Source organism: Folsomia candida, unplaced genomic scaffold (assembly GCF_002217175.1).
Source record: "Folsomia candida strain VU population unplaced genomic scaffold, ASM221717v1 Fcan01_Sc058, whole genome shotgun sequence".
NCBI classification, from domain to species: Eukaryota; Metazoa; Arthropoda; class Collembola; order Entomobryomorpha; family Isotomidae; genus Folsomia; species Folsomia candida.
The window spans coordinates 92,003-116,849 of NW_019091250.1; the positions used below are offsets into that span (position 1 = coordinate 92,003).

The 24,847-nt window shown below is 38.6% G+C and overlaps 4 protein-coding genes and 1 long non-coding RNA gene across 6 annotated transcripts; 1 reads left to right on the forward strand and 4 right to left on the reverse strand.

The window, feature by feature from the left end:
- Positions 1 to 5,566: 5,566 nt before the first annotated feature.
- On the reverse strand, positions 5,567 to 6,204 carry LOC110862483. The gene is made up of 2 exons (XR_002549183.2): positions 5,997 to 6,204; positions 5,567 to 5,925 (listed from the first exon to the last, which is right to left on the reverse strand). It is a non-coding gene; the product is annotated as an uncharacterized LOC110862483 (long non-coding RNA).
- Positions 6,205 to 7,819: 1,615 nt separating this feature from the next.
- Positions 7,820 to 8,886, reverse strand: LOC110862466. The gene is made up of 2 exons (XM_035845575.1): positions 8,582 to 8,886; positions 7,820 to 8,506 (listed from the first exon to the last, which is right to left on the reverse strand). The coding sequence occupies exons 1-2, from the start codon at positions 8,787 to 8,789 to the stop codon at positions 8,328 to 8,330; spliced, it is 387 nt and encodes a 128-aa protein (XP_035701468.1). The 5' UTR covers positions 8,790 to 8,886; the 3' UTR covers positions 7,820 to 8,327.
- A 3,440-nt stretch (positions 8,887 to 12,326) lies between these two features.
- Positions 12,327 to 17,947, forward strand: LOC110862467 (anion exchange protein 2). Its single transcript, XM_022111660.2, has 11 exons — positions 12,327 to 12,685; positions 13,249 to 13,432; positions 13,541 to 13,740; positions 14,293 to 14,622; positions 14,788 to 14,895; positions 14,959 to 15,951; positions 16,026 to 16,279; positions 16,344 to 16,555; positions 16,788 to 16,996; positions 17,288 to 17,461; positions 17,537 to 17,947. The coding sequence occupies exons 1-11, from the start codon at positions 12,596 to 12,598 to the stop codon at positions 17,600 to 17,602; spliced, it is 2,820 nt and encodes a 939-aa protein (XP_021967352.2). The 5' UTR covers positions 12,327 to 12,595; the 3' UTR covers positions 17,603 to 17,947.
- Positions 17,948 to 18,327: 380 nt separating this feature from the next.
- On the reverse strand, positions 18,328 to 22,231 carry LOC110862480 (baeyer-Villiger monooxygenase). 2 transcript variants are annotated; one of them, XM_035845578.1, is made up of 5 exons: positions 22,021 to 22,231; positions 20,681 to 21,122; positions 19,578 to 20,019; positions 19,079 to 19,507; positions 18,328 to 18,731 (listed from the first exon to the last, which is right to left on the reverse strand). In XM_035845578.1, the coding sequence occupies exons 2-5, from the start codon at positions 21,112 to 21,114 to the stop codon at positions 18,417 to 18,419; spliced, it is 1,620 nt and encodes a 539-aa protein (XP_035701471.1). In that variant the 5' UTR covers positions 21,115 to 21,122; positions 22,021 to 22,231; the 3' UTR covers positions 18,328 to 18,416. The 2 variants fall into 2 exon arrangements, with proteins under 2 accessions (XP_035701471.1, XP_021967366.2); XM_022111674.2 differs by lacking the exon at positions 22,021 to 22,231 and having other exon boundaries at positions 20,681 to 21,368.
- Positions 22,232 to 22,841: 610 nt separating this feature from the next.
- On the reverse strand, positions 22,842 to 23,808 carry LOC110862472. Its single transcript, XM_022111666.2, has 2 exons — positions 23,700 to 23,808; positions 22,842 to 23,636 (listed from the first exon to the last, which is right to left on the reverse strand). Exons 1-2 carry the CDS (start codon positions 23,731 to 23,733, stop codon positions 22,906 to 22,908), a joined length of 765 nt encoding a protein of 254 aa, XP_021967358.1. The 5' UTR covers positions 23,734 to 23,808; the 3' UTR covers positions 22,842 to 22,905.
- Positions 23,809 to 24,847: the final 1,039 nt, after the last annotated feature.

Genomic DNA, 24,847 nt, shown 5'->3' on the forward strand with positions numbered 1-24,847 from the left:
AAACTGCCTATTCAAGAAAGTGACCTATTGAACCCTGTATTGGCATGACCTCGCTCATAAATTAGGGCAGGTCCTATTTAATTTGGCGTGACCCCGTTGGCGTCCACGCATTGTTAGAAACTATTACATCTGTTGCTTGCAGTCCACATTCATCTGTGACAGCCTTTGATGCTGCGCTTAACGCAATATTTGTGAAAATGCTGGAGCAATATTTCCAGGCAGAACTCTACGGAGCGATGAGGATAGGGTTTGAAATTTCTTTTGACAATTTGCCCTTCGGTATTGAGGCATGTCGGCATATTTAAATTACCATTGAATCGCTCGATTTTACGTGGAAAATGCCTAGGTTGCTGTGGACGGATTCAGTCATCGCATTGATGACATACTAGTGACGATTTTCAATAAGATGTCGAACTTTCCGGTTAACAATGATGCATTTAATATTGCAAAAGATATTTATCGCCGTACCTTGGTGGGAGAATTAGTTACGCAACCATGCGGCCTAGCTGATGTAGAGCTAATCCTGTTCGAAACAAAGTATTCACCAGAACTACTTTTGGAGGTGGAGGAAGGTATGGAGAACATTACAACTTTTTAGATTTAATTTTAATATGGAATTGCAATTGTGAAAAATTTTGTAACCAATGGGGGAATCGAACCCACGTCGTCTGAATACATATCAGACGCTTTTCCATTAAGCTACCAAGGCACCGCTTCCTGCACATTGCAATTTTACTCATATTTATGTGGTCGTTCTGTGAATTTCTACTTTTTAGATATTTTAGATTCAGATTTGGTTTGTTAACACAGGGCTGGAGCTAAACGACTTTGTGATGTTTTACTCTCAGTTTCTTTCCCATCCCAGATTTGAGTGGTTCATATATGGGAACCTTCTGCCATTGGTAAATCAGAAATATGTATATCTTACCACTATTTCGGGAACGCTAACCAGTTTCAGTGGTTAGAAAGCCAAACCGATAGTACGCCGTGTAGAAGATTTGCTCCGCATGCGCGGCGTGCATCCAGGACTGGCATCTTACTACGAGAGGATGCTTCGCGAAGTTGAAATTCCTTCTGGTTAGAATTCCAATTTGGTACACATAATAAACTGTAATCCTAAACAGGTTGGTTAAATTGTAGGAACCGTCATTAAATACAAAATTCGGACAGATGATACAAAAAACACATGTTCAAAAGTTATTCTTCAAGCAGATGTGACATCATTCCGGAGTAAAATTAAGGCTCAAATGATTTCAGATTTCATGAAGGCGCCAATTATGACGCAACTTCGGACAAATGAACAATTAGGTTATATCGTGGAAACAGAGTGCTCTCCACTAGTTGGTCGCACCTCCACTATCCTGGCCGTTTCTGTGCAAGGAGTGCTACCTCCTAACACTGTGGAACGAGGGATTAATCGATTCCTTGAAAGTTTCGAGGTAAGAGGCAACCATGGAAAGGAGGACATTATTAGTAATTTTAGTAAACAAAGATTTTTTTCGTACTCAGAACGATTTGAGGACAATGTCTGAAGAAATATTTGTTCAAAAACGTTCAAGTATGGGGGACATATTTCAATCTGTATTCACTGACTTGTTTAAAAATGGGGCGTATTACTGGAAGGAAATAAAATTTGGGAAATACAACTTCAACAGAAAAGCGAATGGAGCTAGGCTTGCGTCAACAATAACGTTAAAAGAGCTACAAGGGTTTTACAAAGTTTGTGCAATTGTTAAATTCAAGCCGTTTTAATTGTTATGAATTCTCACAATCAATTTTTTTGACTGTAGAAACTGATAGGGAAAATGAGAAAAAGTGTGACGATATATGTCACAAACCGCACTGACTGGGTTGAAGATCCGGATCCGGAAATATTTCATGTATGTTACTGCCGTTCCGGCACTTTATAACGTCAATGCTAAGGATTTTTTGAAATTTGAGCATTTTGTAAAAATGTGGAAGTCCACGAATATTTTGTTATCATTATGTCAAGCCTTAATTACGTGGGTGTTATATACTGTCGCATGTACAATGGACATATTGTCCATGAGTATGTATATACATATAAAACGAAAAACTTAATATAAATATTTTATTAAAATTTAGAAAGAAATAACTAACTTGAGTATTTGGAAGAGGACGCTGAACTTGAGACCCTAGCCAGAATTACTCCTGTACCCCAATTGTAAAAACGTATCTATGTATGTACACAAATTTGCCTGTCCTTATTATCTGAAAGATGATGAAAAAAACATAACTCCAAAATATTTTAAAATTTCATTACTTTGTGTATTTTAAGGTTTTTTTTAAATATTTTAAATATATAACTTGAAAAATTAAAATTTCTATCCCAAGAATTGGTTTCCTGTACATATTGTATTATGTAAAAATTTTTTTAGCAGTGTACTTTTCTGAGATTCAGGAGAAGGAAATTCCAACAGATTGGGGTGAAACTATTACCGTTATGGTGCTTAAGAAGGGCGACCCCCTAAACCCTCTGGATTATAGACTAATTGCGTTGCTTAACACAATGTTAAAAGTGTTCACACAGATTCTTAGTATGAGACTAGCAGCATGGGCCATTGCATCCAAGACAATGGCAGAATCCCAGAGTAGATTTAGAGCAGGGAGAAGATGCGATGACCAAATTTTTACACTTACGTCAGCAATCCATATAGGGTTAAGAAAACCAGCAGACAAGGTCTATGCACTCTTTATAGACTTCTCTCGTTGTTTTCCTAGTTTGACGCATAAACGGATTTGGGCAAACTTATTCCACCTGGGTGCTAGTGGAAAGATAATCAGAATTTTCCGCAAAATTTATGAATCTTCAGCCACACATATTAAAACCTACAGTACAGTCATAATATAGCCCGAGTCAGTGTGTGATACTCTTTATCAAATAATCCGACTATTTAATACAAATTTCAACCGATTTAATCCTATTTTACAATTTCACCAAGTTTTAGCTCTTTACCATAATTTGTCAAGACCAGTGTGGGTCACCCCCTAGGGTCTCACTAAATGAAAAATTTTCAAATCAAACTATATACTCTTTCAATTGGAGTGGTTGTGGACCTCTGTGCAAATTTTCAGGTCCATGTGACAATTTCTAAAAATCGACATGGGTCGACCCTTGTGGTCCCTCAGATGAAATTTTTTTTCAAATTTACTTGATATTCGTCATTCCTGCCCCACATATCACTACCATGCCAAATTTTAGCCCCCTACGACAATCTTGAAAAAAACCAGTGTGGGTCGACCCTCTACGGTCCCTCCAGAAAAGTATTTTGGCAATTTTACTTCATATTATTAATTTCTGACCTATATAGCGCCACCATGCCAAATTTCAGCCTCCTACGACATTTTTTAAAATTTGATGCATAATAATCCCACCACCTACATGACCCCCACCGGTCAACCACTTGACCGATTTGGCTCATCTTCGAACTTGATTCCCGACTTTGTCCATACTACCTGTGTACCAAATTTCAAGTCGATCGGATATGTTTAAAGAGAGTTATCGGTCGGCCAGACAGACAGACGGACACGATGACTACATAAGCCCTGACTCGGCTCGGGCTAAAATGGATGACAGTTTCTCATCCGCTATTCCAATGACTGAAGGCATCCTACAGGGAGATCCGGCATCTTATTGTATCTATGTCGCTGATATTCGAGTCTTGGAATACCGAAGTTCGGAACAGATTTATCCTACCCAACACACGGCCCATCAGCAATGAATAGGCTAGGCTACTTAAAAAGTGTCGTGTGTTTAGTGAAGCCACTTAAGTTTAATTTATTTAATCGAGAATTAGCTGAGCCATATCATACCAAGTGCACCAGAATATCAGTTTCCATCTTCAGCGAGAAACTCGGGTTCTGGTGGTATCCACCACCACCAGAATCTGTGTTTCCGACAGTGCCGTACGTGTTGCACTTTGACCATGCGGATAAATTAAATCTTGGCTTATAAAAACATGATAAGATTTCAATTGTTATCATGATTGAATCATATTAATTTGGGGCGATTTGAATAAATAAAATTTGCTTATCTTAAACATTGATAAGTACATTGATAAGCCCAGCTGCGCTAATTATCAAGTCGATATCATCATTGTAACATTAGATAAGCTTACTTTTTTAATTTGGGGCGACTATCTAATTTTAATAGTACGATAATTGCAACTATTATCTCACCAGTGGCAATAGTTTGTTACGGCACTTGACAGAAAAGATGGCTCCCAAAGAAACTTTGACCGCAAAAAAGTCATGGTCCCGGTCATTTCCCGTTGGACAACAAAAGCTGAAAATGTAGCTCTTCTGACTTAGAAAAATCTGGCATCAGGTTGTCAGCCGGGAAATGACCGGGACCATGAGTTTTTCAACGATTTGTGTCGATAAAAAAGCGCGAATTTTCGAATTTTGAAACTTTTGATGCATCAAAATGTTCGTATTCATAGGAGAATTGAAATGTCAAATGCAACCTGGGGTCTAATTATTAGTGTGCCGAGTGTGCATTAACTTTCTCATTTTCCCCAATTTTCTTCCCAAATTATCGAAGGGGGTGTGGTTGCATATAATTCAAAAATAGTCATGCTACATTGATCCTTCCAATGGGATATTCCTAGGGATATTTTTAAATGAATTTCGGTGAAATCGATGCGACGGGGGCTGTGCACAGTACATTTGATATGGCTCAGCTTTTGATTAGGACATATTAAGATATACACATGTTTTTGCAAGTCAAAGGATTAATGCCTATTAAAATGTGCAAAACATTTATACCATTTTTAAAAGATTATATGAATACAGAAAGTCACATACATTATATGCATAGCTCATTACACGCTAAGTTTAAAGATAAGCAACTCTAAATACATACGTACATAATTTTCCTGGTAGTCTTATCTTTACGTGGAAAATGATTTATTAACTTGGTGCCAAATATGAGTTTCTACGTGTATTAATGAGATCATGTGCATATACATAAATTGCAATCATCCTATCATCATGATTATTTGTATAGATAATCATATATAGCAAAATTTAGACGTATGTATACATTAAATTCATTCTTGGAATAGCGACATACAATATATGTAGCCGTATATACAATTTAACATTTCCTAAGGCAACTTTTTGCTTGACACCTATTTCAAGGAGGTTTGGTACCCCGAGACGGCGTTATTGAGTTTGGTCATAGTGGGCCAAATTAAATTTTTGGCAAATTCGTAGCTTCCCTAAATTAATGTCACCAGAAATTTGATAAAATTGAAGTGTTTGTGCATATTGTGGAGAAATTGTAGACTGCTGTAATTTTTATTTACTGTACCCATCCCTAATTGGTGAAGCTGTGCGAGCTTCCTGATACAACCACGTTACATCTGACTAGTGGCACAACTTATAATTCAGTATAAATTTTTTTGGAAATTTTTACCAATTTTAATGGATCTAATTCTAATTTATGCTATGTCGGGTGTCAATAGAGTATGAAGCGCACCGAGGGTTACCATACCGTGGAATGTTGTGAAGTCTTAAGTGAACGCATGGATTTAAACTTAAATAAGTTTGAGACTGACTAGCAAATTTATTTAAAGATGTGTGCGTCGCCTTTTTAAAAACGAGAGCAGACGACATGATTATATTACGCGAGAAAAAAGTCAAATATTTGGTACATGTGAAATTTGTTTTAAAATTTTTAATAGTCAAAACAACCAGCCATAATTCTTCTTGCGTCGAGTCGCTTCATGAATGTTTCCATTTTGACCAGCGTTTTCATTTTACCAGAATTTGTAAGTAATTCGAGATTTTTAATACGTTCGTCAACTCCTTCCTCAATTTTGAGCAGTTGATGGTCTTGGCTGCTCCTCGGATAAGAAACCATGGTAGGGTTCATCTCCAGATAACGCCAGAAATTTTTGTCTAACATAAAAAAGAGATTATTTTACATTGTTAAATTTTTTGGGATGTTATTTATATAAAATTTTCCTAACCGAAATGGCGACTTATTTTAAGTTCTAAAAGTTTATTCATGATTTGTCCAAGACCAGTAAATATTCTTGGCTGTGACATTTGTGACGAGGATAAAAATGGATTTCTTGATGTAGTTATTGATGGGAAAATTGTTTTTCTTTTATTAAAACGAAGCTCCTCGAGAAGAAATGAATGAAATAAAATTAAAATAAAAAAGAAATCACGCCTCCGCTTAGTGGGCCTAAGTAATATTCTGGCATGTAGATAAGATAACTTATCTGGATGACGCAAAAAGAGCAGGAGTATATAAACGTATACTGTGTGTCACGTAAATACATCGTGACTGGGCAAAGTTTATTTTTCATCGATTATATGTATCATAACTATCATGTACGAAGTGAACATGCATAATAATGGATGCAACAAAAACTATGATAATTTGAATTTAGAAATAATGGTTGTAATAAAGCATCAATTTTTACCTTATTAAGGTGCGGTTACAGGTGGGATAAATGTACCGGATAAACGTTCCGGTGAAAATTCCACGACATTTTTATCTTTTCAGTATGCTGGTGGCGACCGAAAAGTTGAGAAAATTTATCTCAACTTTTCGCTCAGCTAAAAAACCGTTCTTTTTCGCTGACATTTGCAGTGAAAAGACGACCGTTGTTGGGATAAATGTTCAGCTAAAAGTTGAGTGAAAAATCATAGATTTTGTTCCATTTTACCCCATTTTGTACAAATCAGCGGCATAACTCTGGAAAGAGTTGACATTCACTTATTTTTACGTGTAGTTCATCATTATTAAAATAATTAATTGGTATTTAAATTACCGTAATTTAGTAAAAATTGAAATATAACAAGAAAGAGGAAATCTAATCCGAGGGGGAAGACGGTGCAGATGACAGAGTCGAGATAATTTGAATTGGTCAGTCTTGGAGCAAGTAAAAACAAGAAAATCATTTGGATCATCGAAGATATTACAAACATCAGACAGGTAACGATTTCATTGCAATAGCTACGTGTAATTTTATCATGACTGTCGCATGTATAATTTATTATAATTGTATAACGAGTAAGTTTACTACAATTATTATATGTCATTTTGTAGAAATCTGCAGTCCCAGAATTAGAATCTGCTTGGAAATCTCTGCTCCACAATAATACAAAAGAGACCTCCAAAAAACGAAATCCGGGGATGAAGCTTGGGAAGATCTGTCTGAAGAGGAAGAAGAATGCATCCCATTAAAAAATTATTAAAATGAATAGAGATTAGACAATGAAATATTACTCCATGATTCTAGTATTTTAATTTTGTTATTAATTACACTTAAATAAATTTTCCTAAAAATTCTAAAAATTTATTATGCACTTGTATCAGTATGTCTTCTTTTGTATTGCTATCTGACTCCACAATTTTAGTTTTATAATTGTTTTGTTAAATGGCGTGAATAAACTTTTTGTAAATAATTGATATGAATTTTATAAAAATGCCGCTGATTTGGTTCATATTGCCCCAATTTTTCAATTTATCTCGAAATCCACGAGCATACCGCCCAGTGAAATTACAAGATAAAAATCGAGTGAAATACCGAGATAAAATTTCGTTTGGTACTTTTCACGAACTTTTGTTTTAGTACTTTTTCGCTGGGTTTTTTCGCCAGCGAAAAAGTACCACCAGCATACTAGGCTTTACTAATGAAGTCCTCATTTAAGTAGACATGTCCGTTCAATACAAACAAAAATGTGAACCATAAACCAATCCGAAAAGCCTATTTATTAATGTGAAGCGTAGTAGTGCAATTTAAATTATAAAATAAATGTTTCAATCAATATGGTTGTTACATCACTGATTCTGATAGTAGAAAATTATTCATTAATTTAATTTGGTATTTTTAGCCCCAGTCAAACGGCTTATGTACCCATCGTGCACCATAACTTTCTTTAAACTCATCCGATAAACTTGAAAGTGTGTGCCGTGTGTTATTGCCGCCACATGCCGAGGTCTTCCGTCTGTCTATCCGTACGATAACTCTCTAGTTAGACTTACCCGATCGGCTTGAAATTTTAACTTAATAAAGGTCCAGATTATAACATAATTTTGTGTTGGTGAAGAGTGTACCACCATTATAATAGTTTTGACGAGCCACTTTTAGCCAGCCACTGGTGAAAATGACTTTTAGCCGGTAGAGACGGAACACTGTTTCGAATAGGATGCTCTCATCCATATTCGAACCGCCAGAACTATGTAGATCCAAAACCGAAATCCCATAAGAAACCTGAACCCATGAGAAGTACTACATAATTTCAGGAGCATAAGTGAGTAGGAAAATGTACGAACTATAATAATATTATTTCTTTTTCGTCGTGATATTGTGTTTCCGCTTCTTCCTCAGTTTTTCTCCCAATTTGCTGTTTCGTGATTTCCCTGATTTTTTTATCTTCACGTTGCCCCGCTTTCCCTTTGATTCCTGATATGCGTCATAATCTTTCCCCAATATCATCCGAGCGAAGAAGTCGTATGAAAATTCTGTACATAAAATACAACGTAATTATCTAGCTTATTTATTTATGTAGTGCACAAAATATATAAATAATTGACTACCATTGCAGTATTCCCCCGTGCAGAACTCCAAGTTACAAAGGAGACATATAGAATTGTGCGGCAAAGTAATTCCACCTTTCTTTTTGCGTTCCTGAAATAACTTTTCTGCTTCTAAGGTTCGTGTTTTGTGTCGCAATTTCCCCAATTCCACCAAACGTCCAAAGATATCGTCATCCAAGATTTTGTTTGCTCGAGCCATGGTCAGCATCTAAGTAATCCAAGCATTAGCGTATATATTAAATTTATACCAAAAAATAAAAGTGTTATTTCTAGCCTTCCACGAAATACGAATATCCACCCCAACCAAATCTTCCTGTTTCACTTTTTGCATGGATGACGGGCACGGATCACCATATTCGAATTGTTTTCGAGGAATACGTGCACCACGTTTTAATTTAAATGAAAATTGCGTATCACGAATTTTGACATCTTCTGCACGGACTTTCTCACGACGGATTCGTAATTGCGGGATTTTGTCCAAGTACTTGCTTAATTCTAACTGAGATTGGATTATTACTTGGGAAAAGTCAAGAATTTTAACTTTCTCCTGGACATCGTTGATGATTTCTTCCAACTTATGGGCCATTACGTGTAGAGCGATAACAGACTGATTGTTGAGGAGCAGAGGAGTAATGGTTCACATAAGAAATTTACGTAGTATTATAAAGGGGTGAAACTAACTTTATGATTTGGTCCGTCGTTCTGTCTGTCTGTCCGTCTGTCTGTGGCGAGCACTAACTTCCGAACTACTAAACTTTTTTGAATTCTATTTCGCCAAAAGACATAAAGGGACCAGGCGATGAGTTCGTTAACTAACTGACCTTCTTGGTCATTGCGCTAGATCACAGGCCATAACCTTCTGAATAGCGTTACCACAATATAGGGTGTTAAGAGTTTTTGAAGACATGTCTAGTGCACAGTGCACTAGGTGATTTTTTGACACCATCGTCGTGGCGACGACGCCTATGTCGAAATTTGTGTTTAAACGGTTTTAGACATTCTCTTGAACGGAGATCATGGAAATCAATAACATTTTAACCTACGACCACGCCGTGACCGTTGGGACGGCACCAAAGTCGACAAAATTTCGCCGTTTTTGTTTCGATAGTTCTAGATATACTTTTGAACGGGGACTACGAAATTGAAGCCATTCGGCCCAGTGAGAAGGCCATCACCGTGGCGATGTTTTCCAAAATCGAAAAGTTAACCGCGTGACGTAACAAATGTCTTCACCCCTTCCTTACGTCCTGTTTTTAAACGGTTTATTTCATTCCAAACATGAACTTGTCCTGCATTTTCTGTGATTCATGACGCGATCGTAAAATAGTAGAGTGGGTAAACAATATATAGTGCCCCTTGTTTGTCTTGGTTATTGTCAGTGTCCATTATTTACTATGTACAAATGGATATCCCCATGAGGTTGTTTACTTTCCTGTCAAGTAACTAAGCCTAATTTGGATTGCATTATATTCTCTTATAAATTGCTGAACAAATAAATCAAACATCATAGTAAAATGAAAGAGGTCAGTTTAGTGAATTATGCATTGTATTTCCGATAGATTGCAAAACGTGGGGTCCGTTTCATCAGAAGTTTTCAGTCCTCATTCTGCAAATATTTTGAAAATTTGGAATGCAAGTGTGAGTGATTTTTGTAAAACCGAGGAGTTATGAAAAACCAAAAAAATGACGTTGATTTCAACAATATCAACTCTGCAAATATTTTTAGTACAAACTTTGCACGCTACAATATTTTTATCAAAGTGGTCATGGGGCTCTACAAAAATAATTAACTATATTTTGACTAGGATATTGGCTGGTGCCTGTCGCACCACCTCCGTCGCACTTACTGTGGTGTTTGCAACCAGGAGGGCGAGTGTTAGTAGCACGTAATCAGTGCATGCTACCCCATTCCCGACAAACGACGTTGTATGCGAATGATCCCCACATCCTATCCGCCTAATGCTAACATGGGTGGAATGCGTTCTCACGACACAGAGGCAGAAAGAAATGGGTAAATATATAAGGTAATGTAATTAAGCCAAATTATTCTTGTTTACTGTACTATCTGTTAAATAATAATTGAGATACATTTTCACAATTTACACTGAAATGTGAATCTTGGTAGTCCTCTCCACCCAAGGACTAACAAAATATTCCATCCACCGGTCCACATTTTCAATGGATGTTTGTTGGAAATTGGAGTAAATATTTCCAACCACGACTTAAGCTAACTGAATGCGTAGCAAGAACCTGATGGAGAAGTGCATAAAAAAAATAGTTTGTCCTTGCAGATTTATTAATTTCAATAAAAAATAATTGGGTTTAATTTGAGCATTGGTGAAGCTTCGGTATGTTAGCGTATGTATTTATTATTATTGAGCATGATGCTTGTTCAAATGCTAGTATTTATATGATTATCACAAATCTCCCTTGTTGTTTTTCTGCCCTAATTTCATACGGTTATAAAACCCATTAAATTATTTACAAAATTAACATGAACTGTGTTTTCAAATTTTTTTTTTCGAAAAGTTATAGCGTTCGAAAAAATCGAGACATGAGAGGGTTTAAACTTTTGGCAAGGTGCAGTATGTATATACCGAATCTTAAATTAGATTAGTTCTATAAGAAATTATTTCAAGGCAATAATCGTTGCAATAAAATTGGTAATTAATCAACAAATATTGTTCAAAAAATCAATTATTTCACAGAATACAATTTTTACTGGCACAAATGATTTAATGTATCAAGTTAAATTCCCTGGTTACAAAATGGGAACGATAATAGTGTGTACAGTGTTCGCCAAAAAGCAAAAAAGGGCTGTGAAAAGCAATTATGCATTACAGCCCTCCAAGCAAAAAAGGAGGGCTGTAATGCATAATGGCTTTTTACATGATTTTTTGCAGTTTTGCTTTTTTGCTTTCTTGCTTATGCTTTTTTGCTGTTTTAACAGTCACCATCTAGCGGCATACTTCACAACTACACATGTAAGTTTCGATATAGCAAAAAAACAAAAAAGCGTCCGATTTTGATCAGCAAAAAAGCCGCTAGCAAAACAGCATGCTTTCCATAAAAGGGCGTTTTTTGCTAGGGTGAATACTGAGTGTTTACATTAAGTTTAATTAACTGAGAAAAAGGCGTCAGTAATATTCACCGATATAATAGATATGTCCTCTTAACTGCTGTTCTTTAATCGATTTTTTTAACACGGGACAAATATTGTTAAGCTGTACATTAACGTGACATGAAATACATATTTTTATACATACATATTCTTCATTCACTGCAAGTTGAGCCCGGAGATAATGGAGACTAAATCTCGATGCATGCTTATTTACATTGAACTGAATATAGTCTCCCATATCGCCTTAGGGTGGATGGAGAGTATATCAGTTTTGTGTGTGCGAAGGGTATCGTGAAAGAGTGTACAAATCGTAACAAAATTTTACCCTAATATCAGCCTTCCCCACTATATAAATGCTATGGACATTCGGTGCACATATCTACATATGAACCAAAGGGAGAAATGAATACGGGGAAAGTCGAAGGAGCAAAGTTATTCCTCCACTGTGCACTTTCTCGCACCCTAACTTTCCCCTGTTGTGGGAAAAGATCCGGGTGGAAGGAGATGTCCCGTTATTCCTCCGCTTTCCACCCGATCCTGAATCGGATTGAGAAAATCGATGAAACTCATCCGAATCCCTCCAAGTGGGAGAAAGTGTCCCATAAGCAGACTCCTCTCTCTCCACTCTTTCCCTACCTGAGCTCTTTTTTTCAGTTATTGATATATTCAACCATCATCATGTTTCTTTTTTTAAGGGCTTGTCATTCCTTATCGAAAAATTTAATTCTCGCTATTTCTTTCACGATCTGCTACCAATTTCGAAACCAATTTTGTTTTGGCAATCGATAATAAAATAATGGATATTATTTTCAAGGAGAATTTGCGTAGTTAATTAGTTTGGAGATAAGATTATTTATTTGTGGGGTACAATTGAATTGGAGTAATAATATCCTATGCCGGAATCTTGCGAAGTTGAGCAGGTAGTAGGAAGTAGGAGGAGGAGCAGTTTTATGTCACCGATTAGTCCAGTGGAGGAGGATAAGGTAGATAAGTATTTTATTGCAATTTATGTATTGGCATGGAACTTTGTATTTTTAGTGAAATCAAAATTAATTTTATAGCAAATTAATTATTTCGATGAGGACGAGAAATTAATAACCTATCAGTACAGCTTTGCTTAGCCCGAACCAGGTGACTTTGAAAAATCGGAATGGGTCACCCAATAGGGTCCCTCCAGATAAAAATTTGGTCAATTTCATTTCATCCTCTTCCATTAGGCCCCCAAAACAAGCTTTGTACCAAATTTCAGCTTTCTACGACCATTTTGAAATTTTGGTGCATAATACCCCACCCACTCATATGACCCCCACCGGTCAACCACTTGGCCGATCAACCCCAAAAACTATACAGCACGTCACACTCGATAGATGCACATTTCTTCCAAATTTCATCCAAATCGGTCAAAGCGTTCTTGAGTTATCGCAACACAGACAGACAGACAGACGGACAGAACGGGTACATAAGCCCTGGTTCGGGCTAAAAATTAGTTTTAAAATAAGTAATTAAACCAGGCCAGGAATTAAATTAAAGTTTTTTTTTGCCATAGGTGTATAGATTTGTTCAACTCTTTGAGACACGGTCATCCATAGAAATTAAGGAATGGTTCGAGATTTCCCGCTGGGTCAAGTATGAACAAGACCTGGATGAGATTGGACGTCTCGGCCAGCCCCACGTGGCTCCCATACCGTACTGTTTCACGGCAAAACTGAACCATTTAATAAACAATAGATGTATGCAGATACTACTTATTTTTACTTATTTTGTTGTTTTTTATTTTACTAATAAGATCAATACTTTATTTATAAATTATTTAATTATTTTTTCCTCGGATATTGCAGCTGTACTTTTACTCGACCCATCAGAGAGCGATCTACCCGCGACATTTCGAAACGTTGTGGATGAACTTCTCGTCAAACAATTTGCTGAGGGTGCCGAACTGGATGACATATTCCAAGACTTATTACTTTTCACTAAACCGCAAGGCACAGTCCTGGCGGAAGGGAGGAAAGGATCGTCTGCTAGAATTCGAAGGGGTTCGGTGAGTGTCCGATCATTTCTTACTTCGCAACAGTGTTCGGATTTAGGGGGCCAAAACTACACCGGCCGACTAAAAGTGGTTAAAACCTGTTAAAAGTGGCCTATTGGTCCGCCATCTAAATATATAATAAATAGTTCCCATAGTGCACCACTACAGTGTTCGCCAAAAAGCAAAAAAAGCATGTGAAAAGCAATTATGCATTACAGCCCTCCAAGCAAAAAAGCATGGAGGGCTGAAATGCATAATTGCTTTCTACATTGCTTTTTTTGTTGTTTTGCTTATGCTTTTTTGCTGTTTTGCTGATTTAACAGTCGCCATCTAGCGCCATACTTCACAACTACCCATGATAGAAGTTTCAATATAGCAAAACAGCAGAAAAGCATGCTTTTCAAAAAAGCCCTGTTTTGCCAGGGCGAACACTGCATGGCGACACTTTTGGCCAATTTTGACCACTTACGGTTACAACCGTTTTAGTAAAGGCGGGAACACTGCTTCGCGTGCAGGTAGCTCTCTTGAAGAAAAACATTTTTCAATTTTTAACCTGTTTCACAGCTCAGAGTCTTGTCTGGTAAGGGGGAGGGGGAGGAAGAAATTGATAAATTACCCAGGAAAGACAGTATTCGCATGAAGAGACTTGTCCGCCAAAATACGGCTCTCATTCCCCCCAGTAGAGACAGGAGAGTCCTCAAGAGAAGGGGGACATTTTCCGGCCTTGCAAAATTCCTCCAGGACGACACTCCCGCAAAAGATGAAAAGAGTCGGCGCGTTTCCGCCCAAATTGATGATAAGGAGGGTACCCTTATCCTCTTGAGGGGAGGATGCACAACAGTGGGAATGGGGGCGATGGTTTTGGTGCGATTTTCCAACTCCGGTGGAGAAGAGGTAAATATGTGTTGAAAATAATTTGCAAGATTTTGGCACGTTTTTACTCCAATTATGAAATGTAATGTGTACAATTTATGAAAAAAATATATATTCAAAATATTTGCAAATATTTGCGCTAACGTTTGATAGTACGCAAATTTGAAACCCATCTTTTTACTTCAGAGTTCCAGAAATCCTTTCCGTTTTCTTATTATTTTCCTAAGTCCGGAAGGAATGAGAGAAGAATTTACCGAGATTGGAAGATCCGTTGGTACTTTGATAAGCGACAATGTAAGTGACACCCTAATAGTAGGCCAATTTGACAATTTTAAAATTACTACCGCCAAATTTCAGAAATTCAATAAAGGCATGCTCTCCGCCGAAAATAAGGAAGGAATCCTCACCGCCTTCTCCGACTTCTTTGACCGCTGTATCATCCTACCCCCGGGGATTGGGTATATCCACAACTTCTGCCAACTTCTTCCCCTCCACGTTCTCCAGGAAAAGGAAATCCTCATCCTCCAGATAAGGGACGATATCGACAACAAAGACCGCCTCTCCAGTATCGGCAGCATATTGCCGCCACAAAGCGATGAACTTGGGGCATTAAATTCACCCCAAACCTTTCCGACAACCTTTCACCGCCATCATAAATTATTCGGCGGGATGATTAACGATCTAAAAGAGAAGATATTATGGTACAAGTCTGACCTTGTGGATGGTTTCAACTCACAGACCGTGTCGACCACAATTTTCCTATATTTTACCACCATCGCACCCAACGTCACATTTGGTGGTTTACTGGAAGAAAAAACGGCGGGATTTATCGGCGTGTCGGAAACCCTGGTGGCAGCGTCGTCTTCCGGCATAATTTTTGCCCTGTTGGGCGGACAGCCGTTAAACGTTATTGCTCCGACCGGTCCCCTGCTCATTTTTGACGAACAATTGTTCCTCTTTATGGAAATGCATGCAATTGAATTCCTCCCGGCTCGGGTCTGGATAAGTTTGTGGGTGCTCATCATCACCATCGTGGTTGCCTCGTTGGAAGGAAGTGCCATCGTGAAATACATTTCCCGCTTCACGATGGAAATATTCTCCGCCCTTTCGTCACTTATTTTTGTCTATGAGGGTTTAGAAGTCTCGTATAGGATATTTCTGGCCAATCCATTAACCAAAAATGGCGGGATGGCGGGTTCCGACGAGTACGAGGGGGAAAGTGAACAGAAATCAAATTTCGTTGTGGGGCAACCCAACACGGCTATAATGTCGGCGTACCTAATGTTTGGAACGTTTATTATTGCATACAAACTAAAACGTCTCAAGTTAACTAATTTCTTTCCGAAAAAGGTGAACCGGAAATTTAAAAGTTAAAGATACAATGGCGGGTAATTTAAACAGATTGGAAATATTTTGCCTTGTAGATTCGCGACATACTTTCCGATTTTGGCGTCCCGGTAGCAATAATCTTTATGGTGATGATTGACTACCGTTGTGGCGTCAAGACGACGAAAACTCAAGTTCCTTCCGGTCTTAGTCCAACCATGCCGGGAAAAAGGGGTTGGGTCGTGTCACCGTTTGGGATTGAGAAACCGTTCAATTATTGGATGCCGTTGATCACTATATTACCCGGAGGCCTGATTTTCCTTATTATGTTTATGACGGTGGAAATTTGCGAGTAAGAACTTTTTAAAGAAACTAAAGAAGCAACCTTTTCACGCAATGGTTTCACTTTACTCCAGGAAAATCTTACTAACTCGGGGCGGTTTTAAGAAAGCATTCGGTCTTCACTGGGATCCCGTTGTGCTCGCGGTGACAAATTTGGCGTGCGGAATTTGTGGCCTTCCCTGGATGAGTATAGCTGTGTTGAGAACGTTCGCCCATGTTGAGGCGTTGACGGTATACTCGAAAAATAATCCGCCCGGAATGCCACCAACTATAGTAAAAATTCGGGGTAAGGAGACACAATTCGTACTTTTCGTGAAATTTCCATTATTCGTGGTTTCGTTTTGGACGTCCAAAACCCTTTTTGGACAGGACGGTGGCCAAATATGTCCAAAAGTGTCCATGTTCAAAAGTGTCTTATGGGGTCGAATGGGGTAATATAAGTTGTATCAGTTTGCCCCATTTTCCCTCAGGATTGGTGTCCAAAACCCTGTCATAATTATTTACATTCATTTTTGCAGAAAACCGTCTCTCCGGACTCTTCATGAGTGTAATGATGGGGGCCTCTGTCTTTCTGGCGCCAGTTTTGAAACTAATCCCTGTTCCGGTCTTGTTTGGAATTTTTCTCTTTATGGGAGTAACTTCTTTCAAACCGACGCAACTTTGTGATCGAATCGTGCTCTTTTTCACCTCGAAGGACGCTCACCCTCAAACTGTTTATGTTCGACGGGTAATTCAAAATTATATTTCGTTGTAACCTGGGGAAGTAGAAATTCACAGAACGACTACATAAAAATGAGTAAAACTGCAATGTGAAGAAGGCGGTGCCTTGGTAGCTCAATGGAAAAAGCGTCTGACATGTATTCAGAAGACGTGGGTTCGATTCCCCCATGGGTTACTAAATTTTTCACAATTGCAATTCCATATTAAAATAAATTCAAGCTCGAAATGAGCGAAAGGCGGACTTAAATAGATTATGCGTTTAAGCGTAAACTCAACTTCAACTTTTTACGAATTTCAGGTCCCCACATGGAAAATCCACTTGTACACTGTTATCCAAATAATTACACTTGTCTTCCTCTGGGTGGTTAAGTCGATTAAGGAAATTGCAATTTTCTTCCCCGTCGTCTTAATGCTACTTCCTCCAATCAGGCAGTCTTTAAAATTCCTATTTACCGAAGCGGAGCTGGACGCGGTAAACAAAAAAAAATTAAAACAAACACCCGCCACTAAATACATATGCATTTATCCGATAACTTTTGTTTTACAGCTTGACCATGAAACCCGCCCACTCCCTGCCCAACCCCCTACTACTTCCGACAAACATGCAATGTAAACTGACAATCAATCAGACATGATTTGTCGTAGAATCTAAAACTGTACTACGTAATACACGTACAGCCATTCGTAGTCTTGGTGATAACCTCGGATGCTCATAACACCTTGTGCTCTTAGACCCATGTATACATATATTTTAAGAAGAACGAGAAAACAATAACATCCCATAGAATTGTAGCAAAAGACAATGAAATTATAAATACCCTTCCATTAAGATCAGTCTTAGCGTAGTAAAATACTTATTAGAAACGTGACAACGATGTGTTTACCGGAAGTATGTGTATGAAAGACAATGAATGTAATTTAAAGCAATAAAGTGTACAAGACTACTTTGAAAAACAGATTTATTTAGCTGATGTTTTTGAAAAAGTTGTGCCAGTATGTTTCGCCAGCAAGAAAAGAAATTTATTATTTACAGGGACACTTTTCCCACGCATGGGAAGAAGCTTGCACAACAACTAATATATGAACAACTTTTAGTGAGTAGTTAATCATCACACATATATACAATAACTTATTTAAAGTCAACCATGGGGTAGTATGCAGTTGATTGTTTCTCGGAGAATCACATCAGTTAACGGTGACCTTAATGCATGACTAACGTCCCGATTTGTCGGAACAATGTCAAGGATACTTGGCAACGTGACTCCATCTCGCCAAAAAAGTAAAAGGAATATGTTGACGTTATTTATTCATGTCAGAAATGAAACGAACAAAATTATTTAAGATTTCTTTATTATTGCATAAAAGAATGGGAGTTAATAAAACAAATTAATTATTCGCCCCCGTATTAAAATTCGGTGGGTTGAAAATCATGCCAAATTGAATGTTTTATAACCTTCGGCTGCAATTTTTTTGAGCAGGTCCTCGTATTTGGAATATCCTCCCGCGTAGCAGAGTGGCTCCCTAGTTTTGCCAGGAATATTGGCCCCCTGATACCAAGAATCCGCTTCCGGGAACAAACTTGCCTCCCAAGCATCCCAAACCTCCTTTGTCCAACCCTGTTCAGATTCTTTCTTGGCATCGACAAATCTGCGTTTCTCATCCTTCATCCTGACCATCAGTTCTACTAACCATTCCCCTTGAATCTCAATAATCGTGGGCCCATTTCCCAGGGGAGTGGGGGCCTATTTACATACAATATTTTTTTATTGACACTTTACTAAAGATTTTTGCAGTGTTTCGGGTGGCATAAACTCAAGTGGTAATAACCGGTTATAACCTGCCATTTTAGCCGGCCAGAAGTCAGCCGGAAGTGGTCAAAAGTGTCCAAAAGTGTCCAAAAGTGTAGCCATCTGGTGGTGCACCAGCTGAATTACTTATTATATGTACAGATGGCGACACTTTTGACCACTTTTGGCCACTAGCCACTTTTGACGGGTTTTAACCACTTTTAGCCGGCCAGTGGCCAAAAGAACTTTTGGCCGGCTAAATCAGAACAATGGATTTGTGTAGTTGACTTGACTTGACTTGCCTGGGGGCCGTACATGTACCACAAATTTGGAAATCCGGCTGTTGTGAGGCCCAAGTAAGTGGATGTCCCATTCCTCTTCCACATATCTCTCAAACTCTCTCCTTTCCCGTTGCGGATGTCCATACTTTTGATACTTCCTGTCAAAGAGTCAAATCCCGTGGCTAGGACGATAATGTCGACTTCAACGAGACCCTCATTTTCTGTTCGAACCCCATGCTCCGTAATTTCCAAAATTGGAGATTCCCGCACGTTAACAAGGTCGACGTTAGACTGGTTGAAAACTTCGTAATAAGTTTGTTCCAGGCAGGGCCGTTTAATGCCGATGGCGTGCGGCGCGACGAGCGGGGTCAATATGTCCCGTTTCACCGAGTCATGTATCCTGGCTCGGGCCTTTTCCGCCCAGAAGGTGTAGGCATAGGCGTTGGACTCCTAGGAATAAGGAGTGAAGTAAAATCTGAAGGGCGGGATTTATGATAACTTATAAGTGTTCAGAATTTACCTTATCGAATAGCATATCTTGGAAATTGGCCAGCCAAAAGGCAAACCCGCCATGGGCATAGAGAGATTCGTACAAGGCGCGTCGCTCCTTTGGACTTACGTCAGCCGCATTTTTCCGTTCCCAATCAAAATTGAGGCCAGAGAATGATTTCCGAGCTGTACCGAATATTTCGGGAAACTTTGACTTTGGCGGGAACCAGGCAGCTTTGCTGGGATCGGCAGCCTTGGCTTGTTGCATGGGGAGGCATAGATTGGGTGTGCGCTGATAAACCGTTAGGTGGCCTACGCGAGACCCAATTTCTTGAATGATTTGCACCGCGCTGGCCCCCGTGCCGATAACGGCGACGCGTTTCCCGTCAAAGTTGACGCCATCTTTCGGCCACACGTAGGAATGGTGACAGATTCCTTTAAATCTATCCAAACCTTTAAAGGGAGGCGTGTACCTGGGGTAAAGTAAAATCGAGCGGGAAAATTAGGAAATGTGTGCAGCTACGTTTCTAGAATTTCCGTAGCTCTTGAGAATGGTAACAATTTTCAAAGTGCATATGGAAAATGTGAAGACTATGCCCCAATACAATTTAGAAATTTCTTCTGCAAATTTTGACCACTCTCAAGAGATACGGAGCGTTACGGAAATCCTAAAAACGTATCTGCACAAACTTCCGATTAAGTTTTTCTTGAACCAACACTGCTAAAATTCGAGAAAGAAGCTCCTGGAAATCCATATCCATAAAAACATGTCAAGCATGAAAGCCAGTGTTCCGGGTGGAGTAAACTCAAGTGGTTTAACTCAAGTGGTATAACTCAAGTTTAACTCAAGTGGTATAAGTGGTTTACTATAATAACCGGTTATAACCAGCCATTTTAGCCGGCCAAAAGTCAGCCGGAAGTGGTCAAAAGTGGCCAAAAGTGTCGCCATGTCGTGGTGCACCAGATGAACCATTATACATACGTATGTTCAGATGGCGGACCTACATACAGGTGGCTAACTTTTGACCACTTTTGGCCACTAGCCACTTTTGACCGGTATTAACCACTTTTAGCCGGACAGTGGCCAAAAGTACTCTAGGCCGGCTAAATCGGAACACTGATGAAAGCGGTTACCTAGTTGTGGTGGATCCAGTACAAAGGAAGAGATGGTTAGCCCAAGTAACCCTACCATCATCCGTTTTGACTTGCCACTGATTCCGAGCGGTATCGAACTGAGCCGCGCTCACACTGGTGTTGTACTGAATGTCCTTGCTGAGTTGGAGCTTGTCGTCCAAATAGCGGAAGTATTCTTGAAGTTCGGGATGGGCCGGGAAGCGCTCAGTCCACGCGAAATCCCAAAGTCCTTCCTCGTTGAATTGGTAGATGGGGTTGTCAGTGTCGACCCGTGCGCCTGGATAGCGGTTCCAGTACCACGTCCCGCCCATGTATGTTCCCGCTTCGTAAACTTTCACGGCAAACCCTTTCTTGCGGAGGTTGTGGAGAGCATAGATGCCAGAGAATCCGGCACCAATTACTAGTATCTCGTAAGTGTCTTCGGAGGAGCCCATACTTCAAGCTAAGATTAGACAAAAAATGTTAAATACAAATTAATTTACCAAAAATGTTCCATAATCCTCAACCTTAATGCAAAAAACAGAGCAAAGTGCCGTCTCTGCTTAATTTTAAAAAGAGCAAAGTGCAATAAAATAACGTGTTGTGGGGGTGGAGTTGAATCTATAGTGTAGCGGAAATCTCTATGATCTCGTTTGCACTGGCAACGCCCACTTTAAGGGGCGAAAATTTCGAGTTTTTGTAATCACATAATAATTCGTCAAAAATTCCAAGTTTGGTTCAGTGTTCATAATTTTGTTTTGCTGGCTTTTAAAAATAAATTATCTAATAACAAAATCAACTTTTATGAAATTAAAAATAAATCCTACTACGAAAAATTTCAAAACAATCAAATTTAAAAAAATGTTCGTTTTATTAGATAATTGATCTAGGAGCCAGGAAATGTAAAAATTATGAATATACGACCAAAATTGGAATTTTGGCGAATTATTATGTGCGCCAAAAACTCGAAATTTTCGCCCCTTAAAGTGGGCGTGCCAGGACAAATGAGATCCTAGAGATGAGTTTTCTAGTCCACCCCCACAACATGCTAAATATTTTATTATATTACACTTTGCTCTTTTTCTTCTTTTTTTGATGCCTTACTCTCTTTAAAATTAAGCGGATACAGTACTTCGCTCTTTTTAAAATTAGACTGCACTTTGCTCGTTTTATGATTAAGCCGACGATATATTGTACATAAACTCATTGACAGGGAGGTGTTTGAATCAAAAATCTGACCGCCAATTCAAGTATGTCAAGGGGTTGATGAGAAATTTTCATCAGTGCCGTAAACAAATAATGCTGTATAAGTCACATTTTTTAAATATTATTATTGCCAATTATTATTTTACACAACTTACTAATTCGGTTATTCGGTTAAATTATATTTTATTTCCACCAATATAATTAAAAGAAGTTGGAGCAAAATTTTTACGGCCCTTCAGAATTGGGGCATAGAGTGGATGGTGGTGGACAGAGGAGCGCGAGAAAAAACCTCCTTCTCAATCGGTTTACACGCAATAGCAGATAAGAGACAAATTTTCCGAAGGTATGCAACTGTGTCGAAGCAGAATCGAACTGATGCTCACGAGGGCCAATCCCATGTACATATGTATTCTGTGTCTGTATTATTGTATCATGGTTTGAAAACCAGTTTCCTCGTTGTCAACTGATATCTGTTAAGACTTGAATAAAGGATTACAAACAAACAAACATATTTGCATTGTGGGTAAGAAATTGTACAATATGCAATCATAATTTATGCGGCACGTGTGGCAATAAAATTGGTAAAAAAGACGGCATAACCAAGACTGACTGGTGTTTGGTGATATTGCAATGCTGGATTCCAATCTTCATCTTTGCCACCTTGATCAATGTCAAACGCTTATGAAATTCATTTCACTGTATGGTTTAATTAAACAAGCCAGCCTGAGCAGGTGAACATTTGTAGCTTATAAATATTCACCTTCAGTACAAAGGGATGAGTGAGAACGTGTTAACGAGTTGACCACAGGACCAGGACACATTCAGAACTTGTATTTGTATCCGATGAGTATGTAATGAAGAGGCATTAATTATGTATACCAATTGTAACGCTGCTTTTTTACTGGGAAGAAGTCAGCTTTGATGAAATAACGATAAGCGAAAAAATAATTACCAAACACTTGCAGCTAATTGGAAATACTTGTAGTACATAGTTATCTGATTTATTTCTATTCAACTCGACTTTATCAATAGTCGCTTCATTATTTGAACATATTAACAATACTAGTAATAAGGCCACTGCTCAGTCCCAACTTACCCAGGACTGTGACAATGGAACCCGTCGGGAAGAAAAAGGTTGACACTGCCATCAATATTTGAATTACTGCAATCACTACCGAGCCCAGCCACGCGGCCGGATCCACCACCCTCCAAGCTGATTGGAGTGCATGCCTCTCGATAAGGTTGGTCAACTCCTTAAGCGATTGTTTCCTTCGTTCACGAATCATGGGCTTTACAGGGGCCGGATATTTGTCGGGATTGGCGGCACAACCGACAACAGAGTCCCCGAAAATCATTCCATGGTTGCGATATTCTTGGGCATTCTCCTCCCACCACTTTCTCGGGTTGGGTTCCCATTCCGAGTTGGTTAGAAATAAGAGGACTGGAACCCTGTTCATGCAAATCGTTTTGACAAAGAGGTTAAAGTTGTCTTCCACAGTTTTCGTGATGCGGCCAAATTTTGCGACAAAGATGAGCAAGTTAACCCCTCCGGTGAGAGACAATTGTTTCAAGAGTTTCTCCAGTTGTTCAATCGCTTTGTCTGCTCCGACAGTACCGGCGCTTCCTTCAGAGAGTCCGGCTGTGTCGAAGACGTTGTAGTTTGGTGGTATGGGATACATGGTGTGCTCAAAGGTACAACCGACGGCGGAATCGGATACTGCGGCAACTTCAGAACCTTTCAGAAGGTTGAGCACCGAGCTTTTTCCAGCCCCTGGAATTAATTGGGGAGGATAGAAATATTAATGCGAAAACTACAGTCACATACAGAACTCACCAGTTTCTCCAAACAGTACAATGTTTTTAGACATTTCGTTCGTTACGGTACCAATGTTCTGATGTAGGTTGGTAAAATAAAATAAATATCGTAATTGAATACGGTTATATACAAAATCTGACCTAAATATGGGAGTAAATGGGACAGATAAGGATTGTCAGATAAGGCAAGGATAACACGCAAGAGACAAATACACGAATATCAAATGATTATAATGAATAATTTATCATTAGTTTGTCCGACATTGACAAACTGACCTAGATCTATTGTGCATATATGTATATGTGTTGAGGGTAGGTATGGTTGATATGTGTAATAAAGCATTTGAGGATCGGCTACCAAGCCAATCAGATGGACAATGATCCATTAATAAAGAATCAACCATATGTTAACCGAAGATAAGTTCATGGATAATGCGTTATTAAAATTTAGAAAAATTGACGTGTAATGGGTGGTTAATAGTTTTTTTAATTGTTGATGAAATAATCTTGAATTAAAAATGAATCTTTATTTTGGTTTGTCTAGGTGCCTTTATTGATAAATTAAAAATTCCAAGAAGTAGAAATTTTGTGTATCATGAATTATCATGATACACAAAATTTTCAAATTTATAAATTTACGATTCATAACTTTCAATATTAACAAAATTTTCTTTTTGGAGTGATGAGAATTTTTTCATTATGGACATTCACCAATTCTATGAGGTTAATTGCATTTCATATACATTAAGCTGAAATATAGTTAAAACTACTTTACTTTGGAAGAAAAATTTGAGATTGTGAGCCTGGGTGGTGTGCTAAAAATATGTCTCTGTCAATGGATGCCCATCTACTGCCGAGCAGATGGTGATTCCAACTACATACTCGCATTGTGACCGCTTTACGATGGGAGAAACTGTGTACAAATATCTGGCACAGGTCCCCCCCATCGGTGTCGTCATGATATATTTTTACAAATAGCTTTATTTTTTTCTGGGGGTGGGGGGGGGGTATTGTTAAAAAATGCCATGAGAATATGTATCTAGATACCTGTGTGCCATAAAGGTTAGTTAAAATAGAAATCATACATAGAGATGATCTTGCATTTGGGTACTTGAAAATTTGAAATTTGAAAGTTTTAGAGGTTTTTGGTTTGGTTAGTTAAAATGC

Coding starts and splice junctions, on each gene's coding strand:
- LOC110862480 (XM_035845578.1), bottom strand. CDS start 21,114: ATGGGCTCCTCCGAAGACACTTACGAGATACTAGTAATTGGTGCCGGA. Junction 19,508..19,577: donor AAGATATGCTATTCGATAAG/GTAAATTCTGAA, acceptor CCTTATTCCTAG/GAGTCCAACGCCTATGCCTA. Junction 18,732..19,078: donor GGTACATGTACGGCCCCCAG/GCAAGTCAAGTC, acceptor GTATGTAAATAG/GCCCCCACTCCCCTGGGAAA.
- LOC110862472 (XM_022111666.2), bottom strand. CDS start 23,733: ATGTCTAAAAACATTGTACTGTTTGGAGAAACTG. Junction 23,637..23,699: donor TGTACTGTTTGGAGAAACTG/GTGAGTTCTGTA, acceptor AATTAATTCCAG/GGGCTGGAAAAAGCTCGGTG.
- LOC110862467 (XM_022111660.2), top strand. CDS start 12,596: ATGCCGGAATCTTGCGAAGTTGAGCAGGTAGTAGGAAGTAGGAGGAGG. Junction 15,952..16,025: donor CTAATTTCTTTCCGAAAAAG/GTGAACCGGAAA, acceptor TTTGCCTTGTAG/ATTCGCGACATACTTTCCGA. Junction 16,280..16,343: donor ATGACGGTGGAAATTTGCGA/GTAAGAACTTTT, acceptor ACTTTACTCCAG/GAAAATCTTACTAACTCGGG.
- LOC110862466 (XM_035845575.1), bottom strand. CDS start 8,789: ATGCTGACCATGGCTCGAGCAAACAAAATCTTGGATGACGATATCTTT. Junction 8,507..8,581: donor CACGGGGGAATACTGCAATG/GTAGTCAATTAT, acceptor TTTTATGTACAG/AATTTTCATACGACTTCTTC.